Source organism: Ambystoma mexicanum, chromosome 13 (assembly GCF_040938575.1).
Source record: "Ambystoma mexicanum isolate Mex_15411 chromosome 13, UKY_AmexF1_1, whole genome shotgun sequence".
NCBI lineage: Eukaryota > Metazoa > Chordata > Amphibia > Caudata > Ambystomatidae > Ambystoma > Ambystoma mexicanum.
The window spans coordinates 26,858,082-26,882,050 of NC_090938.1; the positions used below are offsets into that span (position 1 = coordinate 26,858,082).

Below are 23,969 nucleotides of genomic sequence, written 5' to 3' on the forward strand. Positions count from 1 at the left end.
CCACAGGGTAGCACAGGCCTCAGCATGTCAGCCTTGCAAGCAATAGCCTGCATGCCCACTCCCCAAGGTAGCGCAGGCCTCAGAATGTCAGCCTTGCAAGCAGTAGCCTGCATGTGCACTCCCCAGTGTAGCGCAGGCATCAGAATTTCAACCTTGCAAGCAGTAGTCTGCATGTGCACTCCCCAGGTTAGCGCAGGCCTCAGAAAGGCTGCCATGCAAGCAATAGTATGCATTCTCACTCTCGAGGGTTGCGCAGGCCTCAGAATGTCAGCCTTGGAAGCAATAGCCTGCATGCGCACTCCCCAAGGTAGCGCAGGCCGCAGAATGGCAGCCATGCAAGCAATAGTATGCATTCTAACTCTCGAGGGTAGCACAGGCCTCAGAATGTCAACCTTGCAAGCAATAGCCTGCATGTGCACTCCCCAGAGTAGCGCAGGCCTCAGAGTGTCAGCCTCGGGAACAATAGCCTGCATGCCCACACCCCAGGATAGCGCAGGCCTCAGAATGTCAACCTTGCAAACAATAGCCTGCATGCACACTCCTCAGGGTAGCCCTGGCCTCAGAAAGTCAACCTTGCAAGCAATAGCCTGCATGTGCACTCCCCAGGGTAGCGCAGGCCTCAGAATGTCAACCTTGCAAGCAGTAGCCTGCGTGCCCACTCCCCAGGGTAGCGCAGGCCTCAGAATGTAATCCTTGCAAGCAGTAGCCTGCATGCACACTCCGCAGGGTAGCGCAGGCCTCAGAATGTAAACCTTACAAGCAATAGCCTGCATGCGCACTCCCCAGGGTAGCGCAGGCCTCAGAATGTCAGCCTCTCAAGCAGTAACCTGCATGCGCACTCACCAGAGTAGCGCAGGCCTTAGAATGTCAACCTTGCAAGCAGTAGCCTGCATGCACACTCCCCAGGGTAGCTCAGGCCTCAGAATGTCAGTCTTTCAGGTGTGTAGCCTGCATGCCCACTCACCAGGGTAGCGCAGGCCTGCGAATGTCAACCTTGCAAGCAATAGCCTGCATGCGCACTCCCCAGGGTATCACAGGCCTCAGAATATCAGCCTTGCAAGCAGTAGCCTGCATGCTCACTCCCCAGGGTAGCGCAGGCCTCAGAATGTCTACCTTGCAAGCAATAGCCTGCATGCTCACTCCCCAGGGTAGCACAGGCCCCAGAATATTAGCTGTGCAAGCAATAGCCTGCATACTCACTCCCCAGGGTAGCGCAGGCCTCAGAATGTCAACCTTGCAAGCACTAGCCTGCATGCTCACTCCCCAGGGTTGCGCAGGCCTCAGAATGTCTTCCTTGCAAGCAATAGCCTGCATGTTCACTCCCCAGGTTAGTGCAGGCCTCAGAATGTCTACCTTGCAAGCAATAGCCTGCATGCTCACTCCCCAGGGTAGCCCAGGCCTCAGAATGCCAACCTTGCAAGCAGTAGCCTGCATGCCCACTCACCAGGGTAGCGCAGGCCTCATAATGTCTACCTTGCAAGCAATAGCCTGCATGCCCACTCCCCAGGCTAGCGCAGGCCTCAGAATGTCAGCTGTACAAGCAATAGCCTGCATGTGCACTCTCCAGGGTAGCGCAGGCCTCAGAATGTCAACCTTGCAAGCAATAGCCTGCATGCCCACTCCCGAGGGTAGCGCAGGCCTCAGAATGTCAACCTTGCAAGTGTGTAGCCTGCATGCCCACTCCCCAGGGTAGCGCAGGCCTCAGAATGTCAACCTTGCAAGCAATAGCCTGCATGTGCACTCCCCAGAGTAGCGCAGGCCTCAGAGTGTCAGCCTCGGAAACAATAGCCTGCATGCCCACATCCCAGGATAGCGCAGGCCTCAGAATGTCAACCTTGCAAACAATAGCCTGCATGCACACTCCTCAGGGTAGCCCTGGCCTCAGAAAGTCAACCTTGCAAGCAATAGCTTGCATGTGCACTCCCCAGGGTAGCGCAGGCCTCAGAATGTCAACCTTGCAAGCAGTAGCCTGCGTGCCCACTCCCCAGGGTAGCGCAGGCCTCAGAATGTCATCCTTGCAAGCAGTAGCCTGCATGCGCACTCCGCAGGGTAGCGCAGGCCTCAGAATGTAAACCTTACAAGCAATAGCCTGCATGCGCACTCCCCAGGGTAGCGCAGGCCTCAGAATGTCAGCCTTGCAAGCAGTAACCTGCATGCGCACTCACCAGAGTAGCGCAGGCCTTAGAATGTCAACCTTTCAAGCAGTAGCCTGCATGCACACTCCCCAGGGTAGCTCAGGCCTCAGAATGTCAGCCTTTCAGGTGTGTAGCCTGCATGCCCACTCACCAGGGTAGCGCAGGCCTCCGAATGTCAACCTTGCAAGCAATAGCCTGCATGCCCACTCCCCATAGTAGCGCAGGCCTCAGAATGTCAACCTTGCAAGCAATAGCCTGCATGCCCACTCCCCAGGGTAGCGCAGGCCTCAGAATGTCAACCTTGCAAGCAATAGCCTGCATGCGCACTCCCCAGGGTATCACAGGCCTCAGAATATCAGCCTTGCAAGCAGTAGCCTGCATGCTCACTCCCCAGGGTAGCGCAGGCCTCAGAATGTCTACCTTGCAAGCAATAGCCTGCATGCTCACTCCCCAGGGTAGCACAGGCCCCAGAATATTAGCTGTGCAAGCAATAGCCTGCATGCTCACTCCCCAGGGTAGCGCAGGCCTCAGAATGTCAACCTTGCAAGCACTAGCCTGCATGCTCACTCCCCAGGGTTGCGCAGGCCTCAGAATGTCTTCCTTGCAAGCAATAGCCTGCATGTCCACCCCCCAGGGTAGTGCAGGCCTCAGAATGTCTACCTTGCAAGCAATAGCCTGCATGCTCACTCCCCAGGGTAGCGCAGGCCTCAGAATGCCAACCTTGCAAGCAGTAGCCTGCATGCCCACTCACCAGGGTAGCACAGGCCTCATAATGTCTACCTTGCAAGCAATAGCCTGCATGCCCACTCCCCAGGGTAGCGCAAGCCTCAGAATGTCAGCTGTACAAGCAATAGCCTGCATGTGCACTCTCCAGGGTAGCGCAGGCCTCAGAATGTCAACCTTGCAAGCAATAGCCTGCATGCCCACTCCCGAGGGTAGCGCAGGCCTCAGAATGTCAACCTTGCAAGTGTGTAGCCTGCATGCCCACTCCCCAGGGTAGCGCAGGCTTCAGAATGTCAACCTTGCAAGCAATAGCCTGCATGCCCACTCCCCAGGGTAGCGCAGGCCTCAGAATGTCAACCTTGCAAGCAATAGCCTGCATGCCCACTCCCAAGGGTAGCGCAAGCCTCAGAATGTCAACCTTGCAAGCAGTAGCCTGCGTGCCCACTCCCCAGGGAAGCGCAGGCCTTAGAATGTCAACCTTGAAAGCAATAGCCTGCATGAACACTCCCCAGGGTATCACAGGCCTCAGAATATCAGCCTTGCAAGCAGTAGCCTGCATGCTCACTCCCCAGGGTAGCGCAGGCCTCAGAATGTCTACCTTGCAAGCAATAGCCTGCATGCTCACTCCCCAGGGTAGCACAGGCCTCAGAATATCAGCTGTGCAAGCAATAGCCTGCATGCTCACTCCCCAGGGTAGCACAGGCCTTAGAATGTCAGCCTTGCAAGCACTAGCCTGCATGCTCACTCCCCAGGGTAGCGCAGGCCTCAGAATGTCTTCCTTGCAAGCAATAGCCTGCATGCTCACTCCCTAGGGTAGCGCAGGCCTCAGAATGTCAACCTTGCAAGCAGTAGGCTGCATGCCCACTCACCAGGGTAGCACAGGCCTCAGAATGTCTACCTTGCATGCAATCGCCTGCATGCCCACGCCCCAGCGTAGCGCAGGCCTCAGAATGTTAGCTGTACAAGCAATAGCCTGCATGTGCACTCTCCAGGGTAGCGCAGGCCTCAGAATGTCAACCTTGCAAGCAATAGCCTGCATGCCCACTCCCGAGGGTAGCGCAGGCCTCAGAATGTCAACCTTGCAAGTGTGTAGCCTGCATGCCCACTCCCCAGGGTAGCGCAGGCCTCAGAATGTCAACCTTGCAAGCAATAGCCTGCATGCCCACTCCCCAGGGTAGCGCAGGCCTCAGAATGTCTACCTTGCATGCAATAGCCTGCATGCCCACGCCCCAGCGTTGCGCAGGCCTCAGAATGTTAGCTGTACAAGCAATAGCCTGCATGTGCACTCTCCAGGGTAGCGCAGGCCTCAGAATGTTAGCTGTACAAGCAATAGCCTGCATGTGCACTCTCCAGGGTAGCGCAGGCCTCAGAATGTCAACTTTGCAAGCAATAGACTGCATGCTCACTACCCAGGGTAGCAGAGGCCCGAGAATGTCAGCTGTGCAAGCAATAGCCTGCATGCTCACTCCCTAGGGTAGCACAGGCCGCAGAATGACAACCGTGCAAGCAATAGCCTGCATGCTCACTCCCTAGGGTAGCAGAGGCTCCAGAATGTCAGCTGTGCAAGCAATAGCCTGCATGCTCACTCCCCAAGGTAACACAGGCCCCAGAGTATCAGCTGTGCAAGCAATAGTCTGCATGCTCACTCCCTAGGGTAGCACAGGCCCCAGAATCTCAGCTGTGCAAGCAATAGCCTACATGCTCACTCTCTAGGGTAGTGCAGACCTCAGAATGTCAACCTTGCAAGCAATAGCCTTCATGTGCACTCCCCAGGGTTGCACAGGCCTCAGAATGTCAACCTTGCAATCAATAGCCTGCATGTGCACTCCCCAGGGTAGCGCAGGCCTCAGAATGTCAACCTTGCAAGCAATAGCCTGCATGCTCACTCTCTTTGGTAGCACAGGCCTCAGCATGTCAACCTTGCAAGCAATTGCCTGCATATGCACTCCCCAGGGTAGCACAGGCCTCAGAATGTCAACCTTGCAAGCAATAGCCTGCATGTGCACTCCCAGGGTAGCACAGGCCTCAGAATTTCAACCTTGCAAGCAATAGCCTGCATGTGCACTCCTCAGGATAGCGCAGGCCCCAGGATGTCAACCTTGCAAGCAATAGCCTGCATGCTCACTACCTAGGGTAGCACAGGCCCCAGAATGTCAGACGTACAAGCAATAGCCTGCATTCTCACTCCCCAGAGTAGCACAGGCCACGCAATGTCAACTGTGCAATCAATAGCATGCATGTTCACTCCCTAGGGTAGCAGAGGCCCCTGAATGCCATTCGTGCAAGCTGTAGGCTGCATCCTCACTCCCCAGGGAAGCACAAGCCGCAGAATACCATTCATGCAAGCAGTAGCCTGCATTCTCACTCCCTAGGATAGGGCAAGCCCCAGAATGTCAGCCATGCAATGGTTGTGGGCAGACTCCCCAGTGTAACACAGGCCCCAGAATGTGGGCATTGCAAGCAGTAGCCTGCATGCTCACTCCCCAGTGTAGCACAGGCCCCAGAATGTCAGACGTACAAGCAATAGCCTGCATTCTCACTCCCCAGGGTAGCACAGGCCCCAGAATGTCAACCCTCAAGCAATAGCCTGAATTCACACTCCCTATTGTAACACAGTCCCCAGAATGTCAGCTGTGCAAGCAGAAGCCTGCATTCTCACCCCCAGGATAGCACAGGCCCCAGAATGTCAGCCATACAAGCAATAGCCTGCATTATCACACCCAAGGATAGAGCAGACCCCAGAATGTCAGCCATGCAATGGCCTGTAGGCAGACTCCCCAGTGTAACACAGGCCCCAGAATGTGGGCATTACAAGCAGTAGCCTGCATGCTCACTCCCCAGTGTAGCACAGGCCCCAGAATGTCAGCCCTGCAAGCAATAGCCTGCATTCACACTCCCTATTGTAACACAGACCCCAGAATGTCAGCTGTGCAAGCAGAAGCCTGCATTCTCACTCCCTAGGATAGCACAGGCCCCAGAATGTCAGCCATGCAAGCAATTGCCTGCATGCTCACTCCCTAGGGTAGCACAGGCCCCAGAATGTCAGCCATGCAAGCAATGGCCTGCATGCTCACTTCCCAGGGTAGCACAGGCCCCAGAATGTCAGTCAGCGAGCAACAGCCTGCTTTCTCACTCCCCAGGGCAGCACAGACCCCAGAATGTCAGCAGTGCTAGCAATAGTCTGCATTCTCACTCCCCAGGGTAGCACGGGCCCCAGAATGTCAGGGTAGCACAGGCCCCAGAATGTCAGCCATGAAGCAATAGCATGCATGCTCCTTCCCTACGGTAGCACAGGCCCCAGAATGTAACCCGTGCAAGCAATAGCCTGCTTTTTCACTCCCTAGGGTAGCACAGACCCAAGAATGTCAGCTATGCAAGTAGCAGACTGCAGGCTCATCCCCTAGGGTAGCACAGGCCAACACATAACAGCAGTGCAAGCAATAGCCTTCATTCCCACTCCCTAGGATAGTACAGGCCCCATAATATCAACTGTGCAAGCACTAGGCTCCATGCTCACTTCCGAGGGTAGCACAGGCCCCAGAATGTCAGTCATGGAGCAATAGCCTGCATGCTCACTCGCCATGATAGCACAGGCCCAAGAATGTTAGCCGTGCAAGCAATAGCCTGCATTCTCCCTCCCAAGGTTAGCACAGGCCCCAGAATGTCAGTCATGAAGCAATAGCCTGCATTCTCACACACTAGGGTAGCACAGGCCCCACAATGCCAACTGTGTAAGCAGTAGCCTGCAGGCTCACTCCGGATCACAACGGGCTGCTCACATATTGATGGCAGCAATGGGGGCAGGTGGGAGGGGGTACTCTGAGGGTGATGGGGTGGGCAGTCCCTGCCCAGTACATGGCAGGGTGTCCAAGGGCAGGGGCCAGTGTGGTGTGCTGGTGTGGAGGGGGCCTCCATGTCCCCATCCCAGTGTGACTCATGGGGGTCGGGCCCACAGACGTCCTTGTGTGTGTCCAGTGATCACGGTGTCGGTCCGTGTCATCATTTATTAATGATAATAAATCTGGCCTCTGCCTGCACGTTGTCTATTTCCGATATTGAGTCCGGTTTGATCTGGCTCCAGAACCTCTATGTAATTTGGGACTTCCCAGGCCATCTTAACACAGTTGTGCAAGCAGGAGCCTGCATGCACGGCAGCCCACGCCCCAGAATGTCAGCCGGACAGTTCCTTAAACTTGACACTGTATTTCCTGAAAGCATTAATCCTACTTAAGAAGGGGCCTTTTCTTTATTTTTCATTGCTTTAAAGTTACATTTTTGCCCTTCAGAAATAAACAATTGAAGAGTCAATTTAAGCAGTATCCTGAGTGAGGGCCCCCCAGTAAAATATTCAGAGATGGCCCCCTTTCCCCCATATTCTCTCCTTTAAGTGAAGCAAAAGCCGCCACATCAAAAGAAGATGTCAATTTTCCCAACTCACATCTGCAAGCCCCCATCCCCCACCACAAGCGCCCTGACTCTTGGCTACCTTTAGACGCGAAGGTACGCCAACAACGTAAAGTCTGCACTGCCAGTGGGGCTGAGGAAGTAAGAAGAAACGACAAGAAGGGCCCACTATAACAGGGAATAAAAGCAAGGACTCCAGCGGTCTGCCGAGGAGTCTTATGGAGAGGCCTAGAGGCGAGTATGGTCTTGAAGGAGACATAGTCCTTGACTCAGGAACTAGAGCTCGGGGACCTAGTTAGATGTTCCAGCTTGAACAAATCTGGTTGTTCTGGACAAATGTGTATTTCCCTGCATGGTCTAATTCCACTAGCGCTCAAAATTCCAAAGAACCTAGGAACAGCGTAACTATAAGTATCTAAAAAAGTAAGCGGACCGCCTTATGCAAGCAATGACGCCAGTAATTGCCAAATGTATTTAAAAAAATGACCACATTTTAACCTGCGTTTTGTTGGGCCTTCAACGGAAGATGCTGGAGAACTGCCAACCGTCTGATGGCGCTGGAGACTTTGGCCTCAGGAGGTGAACATGGTCGGCTGTTGCGGAAACGGAGTAGCCGAGTCAGTCATTGGCCAGGAGGGACACAGCTGGGCTCAGCGTACCCAAATGGTGAGAAGGACTCATTCCATCTGATGCCTCTAACCACCTCTAAGTCACGCTTAGTGCTGCTGGTTACTGGGTGTTCCTTGACCTCTTTTGGAAAACCCGTGAAGTGAACAAGGCCTCGAAAGGCAATTGAACAGGACACTCTGCTCTCATGCATTCCATACTGCTTTTATTGTTGATCCCCCTCCCTCACACAGGCTGCACTCCCAGCCGATGAGTGCTCAAGGCCTGCATGGAAGCCCTGGAGACTGTCTGGCACCGCAGTGGCTCCCAGCGCTCTGAAACAATGTAGCACTTGCAGGTGCAAGCTTTCCCCTGCCCTGCAGCAGAGTCGCCATCAGCTCCACCCAGTGTTCCAGACTCAAAAGCCCTGTTTCCCTTCCTGGGGTGCCAGTGGGGGGAAGCGGGGGACGGAATGGGTCTGAGTGAGATGTACCAGGTGTGGGATTCCTTCAAAACACTCAACCAATGGTCGAAGAGTACAAAAAGAAGTAGTGGAACTAATTTCCCAACTGGCCTGCCTCTGGGCCCCACAAACCCCATCACCATGCCCCCTCCCACACACAATACAAACCCCCAAACACATGTGCCTACTGTTTAAGGGAACACTCAGATCTGTGCACTGAAAGTGCAAGTTTCAACTCCTTCCTACACTTTTATTGTAAAACGAAACCTTTCCGGAACGGTTTATGTTTAAAATAAAAGTATACAACAGTAAAATGTAATTAAAAAAAGTAGAGGAGCACCGCTCCCAGTCGCTCCCGCCCCGTTTGATCACTGCCCACAACCAGCATCACTGTGATCTAAAGACGGTCGCAAGCCATGCCCTGAGCGCATGTATCTGGCCTGCGTTTGGGAGTTTTGGGGCCGTCTCACTTTTGAGGGCACCTGCTCTTCTGCACATCTTGGACCTTGCTTCCGGCACTCACCTGGCGATGGTGCTGATTTCGTACGCCGCATCGATGGTTCCTCTCTCCCCAGACACTGCTGCGCTCAGGAGCAGCCGCTCCTTCCCTGTACGCTGAGCTTCTGCGCGAAACTCAGCCATCAATTCCTGAAAGAACAAGAGCACCGTACAATTGAAAAAGGGACCCAAGACTCCCATTCACCGCCTAGCTTGATATGTAACATAAAGTGAACTGGAGCAGTCAGTAGGCACTTAACTCTTGCTAGAAAGCAAACTGGAGCCTTGGCTGGGTAGGTGCTTGTGGGAGGGTCGTCTTAATGCAACATTCCTTTAATGGGCTTACTGCCCCCTTTCCATTATAAAAATTGGCATAATGGGGGGTTTCCCCTTTACGAGGCAGACTTAATAAAAACAACTGGGGCACAATGTGTTCAGGGAGCAGAAGGACAGCGGGTAAAAGGGGAGTCTTTAAAAGGATGCCGCAGAAAAGAGGACTCGGATCTGCCTGCGTTAGTTCATACTGTGTGTAATATCCTACCCCCGCTCTCTTGCACCCATATCCTGCCCTCCCTTCCCAGTCCCCTCTGTTCTAGCCCTGCCTTGCAACGCCTTTCTACCAAATCACCCGGCTGTTCCCTTGCCCCTCGCCCGCTGGGGAAGGGTTCTATGTCCCTACATCAACAGTTCATTTTTCGATTCGTTTTTTTTGCCGACAGTTTTTTTGCCAAAAAAAATCATAAAAAATGTTTCTTTTTATTTTAGGGGTGTTCCCCCCAAGTCCCTCCTCCCCTATTATATACTCCTTATTCCACCAACCTTTATGCCCTTACCCACCCCTCCCCTTCTTATTTTTCTATGAGTTTTTTTCAGCAAAAAACAGTTGGCAAAAAACTCATTGGAAAATGAACTGTGACTGCGATGTACATTGCTCACAGCAGCCTTTTGCATGGTCTCCAGGCGCTCTAGCAGATCTGAAAGGGAAGGGGGTGGGCTAGGTGAACGGTGAGAGAGGAAAATGCAAGATAGCTTATCATTATTAATATTCATATTATTATTATTATTATTATGAGGGTATGTATTGATCGCGGACCTACCTTTGTGAGGCAACGGAGCGCTTCATAAATCATCAGAGAAACAACACAGTGGGAGAAGAAGAGATACAGGGGGGCGGGGAGGTAACTGGGGAGGGTGGAGGCGGGCAATTGGCAGCAAGAGATCTACAAGCAACCAGAGGAGGAAACAGGGCAGAGCCCTGTAGTTGTGTTAATGCGAGGAGTGCAGAAGTATCCTGAGCTCCACCTGTGGGTCTGTTTCTAGGTGTTCTGTGTTGAGAGCATAGACATATTTGTGTTTAGATGGGTGTCCCATATCTCTGTGGTGTTGGGGTGCATTCACCAGGAATGAGATATTTAAGCTCATTGCATAGGTGTAGCATTCTGTGGTTTGATGTCTGCTGGGAGGGTTATTCAATTGCTGTGTGCAAGTGGCTTACTTTGTATGCGTATAGTTTGTTTGAGGGTAGAGGGGGAGAAGATTAGTGCAAAGAGGTTAGTGGATGGCCAAGTAAACTATCTGATGGGGCCACGGCCGGGCGTGATACCTGAACGAGCAGAGTGAAGCGCTGCTTGTCCTCAGGCAAGCTCCCTCTGGACCCCGGGAACTGCCAGCTTAAGTCCAGTCCATCAAAGCCATGCCGCTGCAGGAAGGGGGCCACCGTGCTGATGAAGGAGCGGCGGTTGCTGTCTGTCGAAACCATAGCTGAAAATCTAGAGGCAGAAAAACATGATGTTTGAATTCAAATGATACATTTAAGCAAAATGCAGTCAGAAAATGCTAGTGGACTTAGTGAAAATTGAATTTCCGCATTGCAAAATGGGGTCCCCTGTGAGTACCAAAGCTTCCTCCACGCTGTAATGTAAGTGGGGTCTAGCGGATACGTGGCACCTGTCGAGCAGTCCACCATCTGTTTGTTTTTGGCATTGTAACTTATACCACTTTTTGTGAGTAAACACAAGTCTTGCAGGAGATTTTAAGTCTGCGTCAGGGCCCTTCTTATGCGGTGTTCCCCAGGGGGCGTGTCTCTGGCGGACCCTGTTCAACGTTTACACTGGCCACTCTTTGATATGCTTGACCATGCGGGTATCGTCTTTACTAATTATGCTGATGATACCCAGCGCGTTCTCGAGCTCTCTGGTAATTATGCTTCTGATCATGAACTTATCAACAACACCTTTGCTATGTTCCAGGATTGGTTGCTAGCCAATTTGTTAGCAGTAAACAATAGCAAAACTGAAATTCTGATTGTTGGATCTCGTCAAAGGATTGGAAAACTTGACAATCAATATATCAATTTTTCAATTGCCGGTTCTCTCGTCCCAGTTAGTTCCTCAATTAAAACCTTGGGTGTTAGTCTCGGCTCTGGCATCAGCTGACCTCACAAGTTAAAACTTCATGTATACATATAAACCAATGACTTAGTCACATTGGCCCTCACTTGTCTCGTGAGAATCGCTCCTCTGTTCCCACAGCTCTTATGACCTTGCGTCTTGATTACTGCACCAGCATTCTGGCTGGCACATCAAAGGCGAACATTAAGGCCCTGATTCATGGAATTATTTGCGTGTAGAACGGGGATATTTGACGAATGGGGATTTGCGGGCAGAATGGCACGCAAATTGCTCTATTTACTTTAGAAACAGTGCAGAGCAGAGCTGTCCGAGAAGTCTGTAATCTTGGCCCTCATGAGCATGTTTCCGAGTACAGAAAGTCTCTTCATTGGTCACCTGCTTCCTAAATATTAAACATATAAATGCATGACAAGCGGGGCCCCAGACTAGCTCATTAATCAGCCACAAGGGGCCCCTTTCACTCATACTCTCCGAAGCAGTGATGGAAGTAAACTCAACATAAACTCAACATTCCACGCTTTATCTGGAAAAACCTCAGGGGCACTGGTGTCTCCTATTGTGCCCCAATTCTAATTCACTCCGTAATGCTCTATCTCTACAATGTTTTAAGAAGGCAATTCAAAAGTACTTCTTATTTCTACATGGGCTCTCTTGCTATTCAGGACTTTTTTGTTGTCTTTTCTTCTCTTCTGCGCGCTGAGGCCTCAGGGCGTGTTGCACAGTACAAAAATTAACTAACATAACATAATAGAATCATAAAAACATCGTCACAGATGGAAAAGGTTAATTATGTGAAACATGAGACTGGCTGAAGGGGAATCTTTGAGTTGTGTTCATTTGGGAGTTGCCCAAGTCTTCTGCGTCGTGTGAGAGGGAATTAAAGATTAAAGTGCAGGTAGAAGGATGATTCCATTTAAAGGACAGGCCATGGATTCCTAGGCTGAAGTGCCTTCCCAGAATCCTACTGGGTCGCATTGTAGTGACATCACCAGTTAGGATAGGGTAGATAGCAACAGTTTTTGTTACAGTTGACGACTTTCAAGTCACTGTTAGGAAAGATTTCCATTTAGTGTATAATTTTTCCTCAAGTTGTGAACCCCCCAACTTTTTGCTTAGTTTTAAACACCATAGTCTGACTTTGCCAGAGAAGCACAGCTTTCAGCTGCACTCCTCCGGGCTTTCGCTCACTTTTTATGGGGAAACTGACATGCCCTTAAGGTCAGTGCTGGGAGATTTAGTTTCCCTTAGTCCTTGTCAATGTTGCAACTTTTTAGCAACATGTTGCAAATGCACAATGTATCTCTTAGTCATTTCCAAAGTCCCTAGATACTCTCGAAGGATTTTGTAGAAGTGCCGATGTGCTATGGACAGGGCTGGTGGCAGCTTATCTTTTCATATTTTGTATCCCCTTCTTGCCATGTTAACCGCGTTAACCGTGTTTGGCACAGAAGGGTGGCCTGGCTCCAAAATGGCCATGCCACAAGTTTCTTTGTCCTGTCCATTGGCCATCTTGCCCCTTCACCTTCCCCAGTTCGAGTCGACCCGGGTCAGTCTTTATTTGGGCATGCATTCCCCCGCGAAACGCCAAGCTTTCACAGGCTTCTGCGTGACTTGTGTGTGTGCTCCCAGGATGTGGGCTGGACTGTCTGAGTCCAATACACATCCTGGGTGCCAGAGAGTCTGGAGTGTGGTGAATGCCTGGTACCATCATGGTCCGTGATTGGTCCACATATGGTGTGCCTGTATGTGAGCAAATCTTCCATTGGATCACCTTCGTTTTGGCGCGAAGGAGACTTTGGATAAGAGAGGCCCCCAAACATCCATACCATGTCGATCTCTGGAGTTCTCACTGAATGAAGGATAGGATCCAAGTATCCTTAAACTACGACGCTGAGTCGAGGAACCACTGGTGACCCGCTAGAAGCAGAGAAATCGCCACTGTCCCATTTGGGAATCATCACTGTATCTTCGCCGGTGAAAGCCGCAGAGCCGCAGAAATTGTCGCATTTGAACCTGCAACTGATGTGGACTTGACTGCCGAAGTGTGGTCTGGAGTGCGCCTAGGGGCGGTAAGTAACAACAGCCCTTACCTGTGGCCCCTAGCGCATCCAACCCTTTTTACGCACGAGTGGCTCCTGAGGGTCCCTCTCCTGTCCCTTACTACTGCGAACTAGCAAACTATTCCCAAGTCTTGGAACCTGCTCTGTCCTGTTGGGAGACCCTCCCCGAATAGTAGGAACTTTTTCTTCATTGCCTCACCCACCTTCCTGAGCTGCTACAGCCCCCTGAAGGGACCCCGTTTCGCCCATCTGCACTACTGCTTGCGCCAGCATTGCAAATACTTTTGAGCACTAGGCTCCCCTCAATTTAGGGACTCTAGGCCATTGATTACCAAAGACCTTTTATTGTGGAGACAGATGCCTCTGACACTGGGATAGGAGCTGTACTATCACAAGTAGATGAGAAGGGTAAGGAACACCCTATTGGCTTCATCAGTCGTCAGTTTAAGGACAGAGATCTCAGATGGTCCACAGTAGAGAAAGAGTGTCTCTCTGTTGTGTGGGCCCTAAGTAAGCTGAGGCCCTACCTCTATGGGACCCACTTCACTGTGCAAACTGACCATAAGCCCTTAAAGTTGCTAATGGACATGAAGGGAGAGAATCCAAAGTTGCTTAGGTGGTCCATAAGTCTACAAGGCTTCGACTTCACTATTGAGCATAGGCCCGGTGTCCAACATAGCAATGCTGATGGGTTGTCCAGAATGTTTAACCAACCTGAACAAGAGACGCATCCAGGGGTGGATTAGTTCCCCCTGTCCTTAGTCTGGGAAGGGCGAGTGTTAGGAAAGATTTCCATGTAATGTGTAATTTTCCCTCCAGTTGTGAGCCCCCCAACTTTTTGGTTAGTTTTAAACACCATAGTCTGATTTATGCCAGGGGGGCCCATCCTTCTGCTGCACTCCTCTGGGCTTTTTGCTCACTTTGTTATGGGGAAACTGACATGCCCTTAAGACAGTCAGTGCTGGGAGATTTAGTTTCCCTTAGTCCTTGTCAGTGTTGCAACTTTTTAGCAACATGTTGCAAGTGCACAAGTATCTTAACATACAGTGCACTTGGGTCTCTTAGTCATTTCCAAAGGCCCCAAATACTCTCGAAGGATTTTTTAGGAGAAGTGCAGATGTGCTATGGACAGGGATGGTAGCAGCTTATCTTTTCATATATTTTTAACCCCTTCTTGCCATGTTAACCATGTTAACTACGTTTACTGCGTTTGGCACAGAAGGTTGTCCTGGCTCCAAAATGGCCATGCCACGCGGTTCTTTGTCCTGTCCTTTGGCAATCTTGTCCCTTAACCTTCCCCAGGTCGAGTCGACCCAGGTCAGTCCTTATTTGGGCATGCATTCTCCCGCGAAATGCCAAGCTTTTGCAGGATTCTGCATGCCTTGTGTGTGTGCTCCCAGGATGTGGGCTGGACTGTCTGAGTCCAATGCACATCCTGGGTGCCAGAGAGTCTGGAGACTGTGGTGAATGTATGGTGTGCCTGTATGTTTGCAGATCTCTCATTGGATCGCCTTTGTTTTGGCGCGAAGGAGACTTTGGATAAGAGAGATCCCCAAACAGCTGTACCATGTCGATCTCTGGAGTTCTCCCTGAACAAAGGATAGGATCCAAGTAGCCTGAAACTAAGAAGCTGAGTCGAGGAACCACTGGTGACCCGCTGGAAGGTTTGGCATGCTGAGCCCAGTGTCATCCCGCTGGACCCCTCTGCATCTGATCGTCCTAGAAGGTCTGCAAAGATGCTTCGACCCATTGGAATAGTGGGACCAACTATTCTCAGCACCGTCATCAAACCCTGTAAGTAAACCTTCTCGAAAGTGTCCCTGGGCCAACCAGGGGGCTGACGAGCTTACGCAGGACATTTGTCCTGATACTGCCACCGTTTCAAGGAGACCCTTGAAACTTGGTACTCTCACACCAAATTTAGTATACTTGGCAATCCCAAGTCTGGAGTAAAGAACAAGAGCCTGAACCAAAGTGAACCCGGTTACCGTGTTGCCCAGCCGTGGTGACGAACTTTGCAGATGCGCTGCATTTGTGTGCCTCTTGCCCCTGAAGCCTGCTTCAGTGAAACTGGCCTGATCCATCCACCAGGAGTGGAGAAATCACCACTGTCCCATTTGGGAATCATCACTGTATCTTCACCGCTGAACGCCGCAGTGCCGCAGAAATTGTCGCATTTGAACCTGCAACCAAAGTGGACTCGACTGCCGAAGTTTGGTCCGGGGTGCGCCTAGTGGCGGTAAATAACAATAGCCCTTACCGGTGGCCCCTAGTGCATCCAACCCTTTTGATGCACGAGTGGCCCCTGAAGGCCCCTCTCCTTTCCACTGCTAGTGCAAACTAACGAACTATACCCAAGTCTTGGAACCTACTCTGACCTGTTGGGGGGACCCTCCTCAAATAGTGGGAACTTATTCTTCTTCGCCTCACCCACCTTCCTGAGCTGCTGCAGCCCCCTGAAGAGACCCTGTTGTGCCCATCTGCACTACCACGTACACCAGCATTACAAGTACTTTTGAGCACTAGGCTCCCCTCATTTTAGGGACTGGACTGCCTTTTAGTTAGGATTGTGATTGATGAAGAATTGCCTAAAGACTCTCTGCACTACCTGCTTCCTTCCACTTTAAGGTTGTGGACCCTTTCAGTGCATTAACCCTTTAGGCCCCTTAGTCTTGTATATATGTATTTAGATAGGATTGTATTGATCTAAAAGTATTACTGTGATTATTATTGTGTGGTTAACTTTCAAAGGCCTTGAAATAAATGTACATATACGTTTTATATATACACCGGACTGAGAGTAATTTGTGGTGTTGTTTACTGTGTGTGCTCATTGTGGGCTTTCAGCCACCCTCACCTCTCCTGAGACCTAGCGTTGACTGCCGCCAATGCTACCTTGATTGGTCTGGCTTTTCCAGAAGATTACCCTGTTCCAAGAAACTAGGCTGGCCTTCTGAACCTCTGCCCACCAGGTCAGAGTTCAGAAATCCGTTTTAACAGTCATAATAACAAGCTGTAGGTGTGGCATTGCAATGATGGGCCCTGCCATTGCCACACCCCACCGCAGATTCAATGCATAAGCGCAGGCAAGTTCCTGGAAACGCAGGGCTAGCGGCACATCTTATATTAGTCACAGAGCCGTATCTACACACAGCGGCGGCACAGCAGTTGGCTGAGAAAAGAGGTAAACGACCAACAGGGTCATTGTTGCGGATCGCTCCGGGGACAAAATTCTATCCCCAGAATATCCCACGCATTATAATTAGAGATCAGGGCCTCAGCATCACTAGATCAGACTTCCACACCCACCTCATGTTTTAACTTACGATTGCGTTCCAAGATTCCATCCTCCGACAGCCAACAGAGTCTTCAGTCTGGGATTCCTGAAAAACAGAAGCGGGAGAGGTGAAGGGTCGGAAGAGCACCACAGGAATTTAGATGGTGGTGCGAGTGCAGTGCCCCGCCATAGGTCTGGGGCAAACAAGAGGAGGGAAGGGTGTATGCCAGGGAAGAGAACAATTAAAGGAAGCTGGTGAGGGGGCTTGTGTTAAGAGGGTCTTTAGGGAAGTCACGTAATCACAGGAAAGCAATGAAGAAGATGAGGAGGCACCACAGGGAATTGAAAAATCCCAGGAAAGAGGCAACATGAAATGCCAGCAACAGGACCAGTTGCAGGACCCTAGGCTCGAAGAAACGGCTATCCACGAGGAAACAGAAACCAGAAGTCCTTTGATGGCACAGGAATGGCCTGAAACAGGCCCTACCAAGCTGGCACAGGAACAGGTAGAAACAGACAGTACCAGCTGGCACAGGAATAGGTAGAAGCAGACAGTACCAGCTGGCACAGAAATAGGTAGAAGCAGAGAGTACCAGCTGGCACAGGAATAGGTAGAAGCAGAGAGTACCAGCTGCAACAGGAATGGCCTGAAGCAGGCCCTACCAAGCTGGCACAGGAATAGGTAGAAGCAGACAGTACCAGCTGGCACAGAAATGGGTAGAAGCAGAGAGTACCAGCTGGCACAGGAATAGGTAGAAGCAGAGAGTACCAGCTGCAACAGGAATGGCCTGAAGCAGGCCCTACCAAGCTGGCACAGGAATAGGTATAAGCAGACAGTACCAGCTGGCATAGGAATAGGTAGAAGCAGAGAGTACCATCTGGCACAAGAATAGGTAGAAACAGACCATACCCAGCTGGCACAGAAATAGCCTGAAGCAGGCCCTACCAAGCTGGCACAGGAATAGGTAGAAGCAGATAGTACCAGCTGGCACAGGAATAGGTAGAAGCAGACAGTACCAGCTGGCACAGGAATAGGTAGAAGCAGACCATACCCAGCTGGCACAGAAATAGCCTGAAGCAGGCCGTAGCCAGCTGTCACATGAATAGGTAGAAACAGACCATACCCAGCTGGCACAGAAATGGCCTGAAGCAGGCCCTACCCAGCTGTCACAGGAATAGGTAGAAGCAGACAGTACCAGCTGGCACAGGAATAGGTAGAAGCAGACAGTACCGGCTGGCACAGGAATAGGTAGAAGCAGACAGTACCGGCTGGCACAGGAATAGGTAGAAGCAGAGAGTACCAGCTGGCACAGGAATAGGTAGAAACAGACCATACCCAGCTGGCACAGAAATAGCCCGAACCAAGCCGTACCCAGCTGGCACAGGAATAGGAAGATGCAGAGAGTACCAGCTGGCACAGGAATAGGTAGAAGCAGAGAGTGCCAGCTGGCACAGGAATAGGTAGAAGCAGACAGTACCAGCTGGCACAGGAATAGGTAGAAGCAGACAGTACCGGCACACACGGGAATAGGTAGAAGCAGAGAGTACCAGCTGGCACAGGAATAGGTAGAAGCAGAGAGTACCAGCTGGCACAGGAAAAGGTAGAAACAGACCATACCCAGCTGGCACAGAAATAGCCTGAAGCAGGCCGTACCCAGCTGTCACAGGAATAGGTAGAAGCAGACAGTACCAGCTGGCATAGGAATAGGTAGAAGCAGAGAGTACCAGCTGGCACAGGAATAGGTAGAAGCAGACAGTACCGGCTCGCACAGGAATAGGTAGAAGCAGAGAGTACCGGCTGGCACAGGAATAGGTAGAAGCAGACAGTCCCGGCTGGCACAGGAATAGGTAGAAGCAGACAGTACCGGCTGGCACAAGAATAGGTAGAAGCAGACAGTACCTGCTGGCACAGGAATAGGTAGAAACAGACCATACCCAGCTGGCACAGAAATAGCCTGAACCAAGCCGTACCCAGCTGTGACAGGAATAGGTAAAAACAGACCATACCCAGCTGGCACAGAAATAGCCTGAAGCAGGCCGTACCCAGCTGTCACAGGAATAGGTAGAAGCAGACAGTACCAGCTGGCACAGGAATAGGTAGAAGCAGACAGTACCGGCTGGCACAGGAATAGGTAGAAGCAGAGAGTACCAGTTGGCACAGGAATAGGTAGAAACAGACCATACCCAGCTGGCACAGAAATAGCCTGAACGAAGCCGTACCCAGCTGTCACAGGAATAGGTAGAAACAGACCATACCCAGCTGGCACAGAAATAGCCTGAAGCAGGCCATACCCAGCTGTCACAGGAATAGGTAGAAGCAGACAGTACCAGCTGGCACAGGAATAGGTAGAAGCAAACAGTATCAGCTTGCACAGGAATAGGTAGAAGCAGACAGTACGGGCTGGCACAGGAATAGGTAGAAGCAGACAGTACCGGCTGGCACAGAAATAGGTAGAAGCAGAGAGTACCAGCTGGCACAGGAATAGGTAGAAACAGACCATACCCAGCTGGCACAGAAATAGCCTGAAGCAGGCCATACCCAGCTGTCACAGGAATAGGTAGAAGCAGACAGTACCAGCTGGCACAGGAATAGGTAGAAGCAAACAGTATCAGCTTGCACAGGAATAGGTAGAAGCAGACAGTACGGGCTGGCACAGGAATAGGTAGAAGCAGACAGTACCGGCTGGCACAGAAATAGGTAGAAGCAGACAGTACCAGCTGGCACAGGAATAGGTAGAAGCAAACAGTATCAGCTTGCACAGGAATAGGTATAAGCAGACAGTACGGGCTGGCACAGGAATAGGTAGAAGCAGACAGTACCAGCTGGCATAAGAATAGGTAGAAGCAGAGTGTAACGGCTGGCACAGGAATAGGTAGAAGCAGACAGTACAGGCTGGCACAGGAATAGGTAGAAGCAGACAGTACTGGCTGGCACAGGAATAGGTAGAAGCAGAGAGTACCAGCTGGTCCAGGAATAGGTAGAAACAGACCATACCCAGCTGGCACAGAAATAGCCTGAAGCAGGCCGTACCCAGCTGTCACAGGAATAGGTAGAAGCAGACAGTACCAGCTGGCACAGGAATAGGTAGAAGCAGACAGTACCGGCTGGCACAGGAATAGGTAGAAGCAGAGAGTACCAGCTGGCACAGGAATAGGTAGAAACAGACCATACTCAGCTGGCACAGAAATAGCCTGAACCAAGCCGTACCCAGCTGGCACAGGAATAGGTAGAAACAGACCATAACCAGCTGGCACAGAAATAGCCTGAAGCAGGCCGTACCCAGCTGTCACAGGAATAGGTAGAAGCAGAGAGTACCAGCTGGTACAGGAATAGGTAGAAGCAGACAGTACCAGCTGGCACAGGAATAGGTAGAAGCAGACAGTACCAATTGGCGCAGGAATAGGTGGAAGCAGACAGTACCAGCTGGCACAGGAATGGGTAGAAGCAGACAGTACCGGCTGGCACAGGAATAGGTAGAAGCAGACAGTTCCAGATGGCACAGGAATAGGTAGAAGCAGACAGTACCAGCTGGCACAGGACTAGGTAGAAGCACAGAGTACCAGCTGGCACAGGAATAGGTAGAAGCAGAAAGTATCAGCTGGCACAGGAATGGGTAGAAGCAGACAGTACCGGCTGGCACAGGAATAGGTAGAAGCAGAGAGTACCAGCTGGCACAGGAATAGGTAGCAGCAGACAGTACCAGCTGGCACAGGAATAGGTAGAAGCAGAGAGTACTAGCTGCCACAGGAATAGGTAGAAGCAGACAGTACCAGCTGGCACAGGAATAGGTAGAAGCACAGAGTACCAGCTGGCACAGGACAGGAATAGGTAGAAGCAGACAGTACCAGCTGGCACAGGAATAGGTAGAAGCAGACAGTACCAGCTGGCACAGGAATAGGTAGAAGCAGAGAGTACCAGCTGGCACAAGAATAGGTAGAAGCAGACAGTACCAGCTGGCACAGGAATGGGTAGAAACAGAGAGTACCAGCTAGCACAGAAATAGCCTGAAGCAGGCCGTACCCAGCTGGCACAGGAATAGGTAGAAACAGACCATACCCAGCTGGCACAGGAAGGGCCTGAAGCAGGCCCTACCCAGCAGGCACAAGTCAGTTTGGTCAAAATAAAAATGCCTATACTAAGAACCTAACCTTGCCATCCTTCTCAAGATAGCATGTGTGTTAAGGGAATACAAAAAGGACAATAGTGCGTAAAAGGAAATGTCAGAAAGGCTTCAGTGCTCACTCCCTTCTCCCGATTCGACGCCACATGGTTTAGAGAGACTCTTAATAAACAAAGGCTAGGATGATGGCACAGCTTTATCAGTCCTGCACACTTTGGCCTACTGGTACAATTCAACAGTTCAATCTTAGGCTTTCAACTTCTGATAGTTGAAATCACTTCCTTAGGCTTCACCGCCTTGACATCAACACTCAGTTCATATGCTTTCAACCTGTCACAGTTCTGCACAGGCTTCCCTCTGCCGGGCTTGAGCCTGCCTTGTTTCACTTTATCACACAATTTTTCACAGTTCTGCACAGACTTCCCTCTCCCGGGCTTGAGCCTGCCTTGTTTCACTTTATCACACAATTTCTTACAGTTCTGCACAGGCTTCCCTCTGCCAGCTCGAGCCTATCTTGCTGTTTGTGGGGGTTTCCTTCCCAACGTTTTTACCTCAGATATCTTTCACCGTCAAAGACTTTCGAAACTGCAAGGAATTTACATAAACCGCTGCATGACCACTTTGACCTCTCTTTCCATATTCCTTATATTCACTATCTTCTCTTGTGGCACCAATGCCTCTTGGTACTTGTAGTTCTTATTCTCTTTCACTTGCCTCCTTAGCCTTTTCCAAATTCTTATATATTACTTTTTCCCTCTTGGCATGTTTCACATTTCACATAGTTCATGTTCCTCTTATTCAACTTTCTTTCCTTTGATCTCTGCTCGCAATATATTTCATAAATTCATAACATTTCACAGAGACTTTTGAATGTGCGACTTTCTCTCGCAGGACCACTGCTACTTGTATCCTTCACTTCTAACAATTGTCCTCTTCATTTGCATTCTATCGGCACACGCATAAACTTCAACTTTGCATATTACAGTTACCTTACCTTTAACAACAACCAGACTTTTGTTGCCCCCGATAACTCACTGCTTGCGTTAAATGAACTTCTTTCATCTTCTTTGGCTTTCACTCGCAACTCAAGGCCATTACCAACGCCTCCTATGCTCCTCCCCAACTCTGCCGTTCACCCGGGCGAGTTACAGGCCGTTTCCTGGCACTCTGAATGTTTCTTTCCTCCACCCGCTCGGATCTGCTTGACAAACATTCACGGCTTCCCAAAAGCTTGGGAATCTTGCCTGGCTTTTTCTCGATCCTCTCAATTGTTGTTCAGCCTGTTGGCCTTCCACCTTCCACAGCCTGGTTTGCATCAGCCTCGGAAGATTTGTTCCTTCTCGTACCCAGCCTCGCTCAAAGTATGACGGTGCGCGCCATCTTTTATTTTCACAGGGAGTCTTAATAAGTGGCAGGTGTACATCATTAGAACTATGTGCCTGACTCTGCCTGGTCTCATTAGAGGGACAAAGCCAATGCAGGTCAGGGGAGGTAATCCTTCTGACCTCATTCCTCCTCTTCCTTGGTGCAGTACTTTTGTCGAGTCAAAGTAGGGAGTATTTATGTCAGTTGTAGTTTCCCATAAAATAAACAGGATTAGGGATCAGGCAGGCTGAAGAAAAAGGGGATACCATGTCTCACCATTGGGTGCCTCTCCCCCACTCCCTGACGACTCCTACCCAGGTGATCCTCCCTCGCTTGTCCACCCCCAGGGTCAGGATCCAAAAGCAATGGCCTTTCCCTGGCCACCCGAGTATGGGATCCCCGGCGACTAGATTGTGAAACAACCTCTGGTGTTTCACACAATTCACATACTGGTGCCAATGTGTCTGGGTGGAATGAATGAGTTTTTCCGCAACCACTGCTGGAGTGTGTGTGTTTGGGGCAGATTTGTCATTGGCTAGGGGGAGCTGCTGCTCTTACCTGTCTTTTAGGATAAGAAGAGGACCCTGTCACCCACTCCAGAGAGACCCTTGAAGAAACTGAAGGAGCCAAGACTCCTGTCCAGCTACAAGACTGTGAGGAGACCGTGGACCTGTCGCAAGAAGGCTTGGTGCCCAACTTCTGCTGCTGCCCTGGTAGAGCCCTGTCCTGTGGAAGATCTCCAGCAGTCCTGTGAAGGAGCTGCAACCCTTCGAGTGGAGGGAACATCCATTCTCGACGTCAGCTTGGAGTCCTACGAAGAAGAGACTTCGGAAGTGCTCATGACCGCCCTGTGGCTGACCAGGTCTGAGTTTGGGCTACTAGGCGGCAGACGTCGCTGTTCCGAGTTGAGGCAAGATCTTGGGGGAATCCTCTGCTTGGTCATAGCATCAAGGGGACTAGAGATAGGAGGGAAAGTCTGACCGCAACAAGTGAGTCCCTTTGCATCGCTGTGCATCCATGGCCGTCGTCCAAAAGTGCTTACCTGCATCCATTCCTGTCCCGAGAGGGGCCCTGCATCGAGTTTTGCTGAATTCTTCCACTGAGAGTCCTTGCACCAGCATCAGACATCGACCGGAGATCTGCTCGCACCTGCAACCCCTAGAGACCAAGAGCTGAGGCTGAATCGTAATGCAAGGGGTGAGTTACAGCATTACTTACCTGCTCCCCAAACTCCTTTTAAAAGTTTGCTATCTTTTATAAAAACGTTTCTAAAACTTTGGCTTTGCCACCGCTTGTTCACACAAGCACTCCGAAAGTTGGGAACACGTTTGTTAGCTAGTTTAACTCATCCCCTGACACTTGGAACTGTTCACTGCACCCCAGAGACCCTACCTTCATTTTTTCAAGCTTCACAAACTGTGTGGAAACTTTGCTGAACTTTCGGGCACAAGGCCCCAGACTCTTAGGGTTGGACCTTTGTAGTCAGGGTTGATTCTCTGTGGACTTGTAGTGCTAATACTTACCTGTACCTTTCTTTTCAGGGGTTTTATATGTATTTTTCCCTACACCAGTAATTGTATATATGTATCTAATATGCTTATTAATATTACCTGTTTGTAGTCAGTTTTCACTGTCTGTTTTGGCCATAAGTAAAGAAGTATTTTTATACCTGTTTGTCTAAGTGTAATATTTGACTGCTGCACTGTGTGTACTCATTGTAGACCCCTTACAAGCTCACCACCTCTTGAGACGTAGCCTAGACCACTTGTCTTGCTACCTTGAACTGGCACCCCAGAGATGTCCCTGTCACAATACAGGTTTGCCTTCTATATATCTGTCCACCAGACCAGAATATACAAAATCAGTCATAACAAGCACCCCATTAATTAAAGGTAGACCGAAGATG

General features: G+C 50.7%; 1 protein-coding gene across 3 annotated transcripts in view; it reads right to left on the reverse strand.

Annotated features, from left to right (window-relative positions):
* Window positions 1-23,969, reverse strand: part of LOC138520768 (chitinase-3-like protein 1) — a 336,680-nt gene that overhangs the window by 298,446 nt on the left and 14,265 nt on the right. For all 3 annotated transcript variants that reach the window (XM_069633058.1, XM_069633057.1, XM_069633056.1), the window contains 3 exons: window positions 16,627-16,683; window positions 10,433-10,598; window positions 8,855-8,979 (listed from right to left, as the gene is read on the reverse strand). In XM_069633058.1, the coding sequence (XP_069489159.1) occupies window positions 8,855-8,979; window positions 10,433-10,598; window positions 16,627-16,683 (348 nt within the window). The remainder of the gene's footprint in view (window positions 1-8,854; window positions 8,980-10,432; window positions 10,599-16,626; window positions 16,684-23,969) is intronic.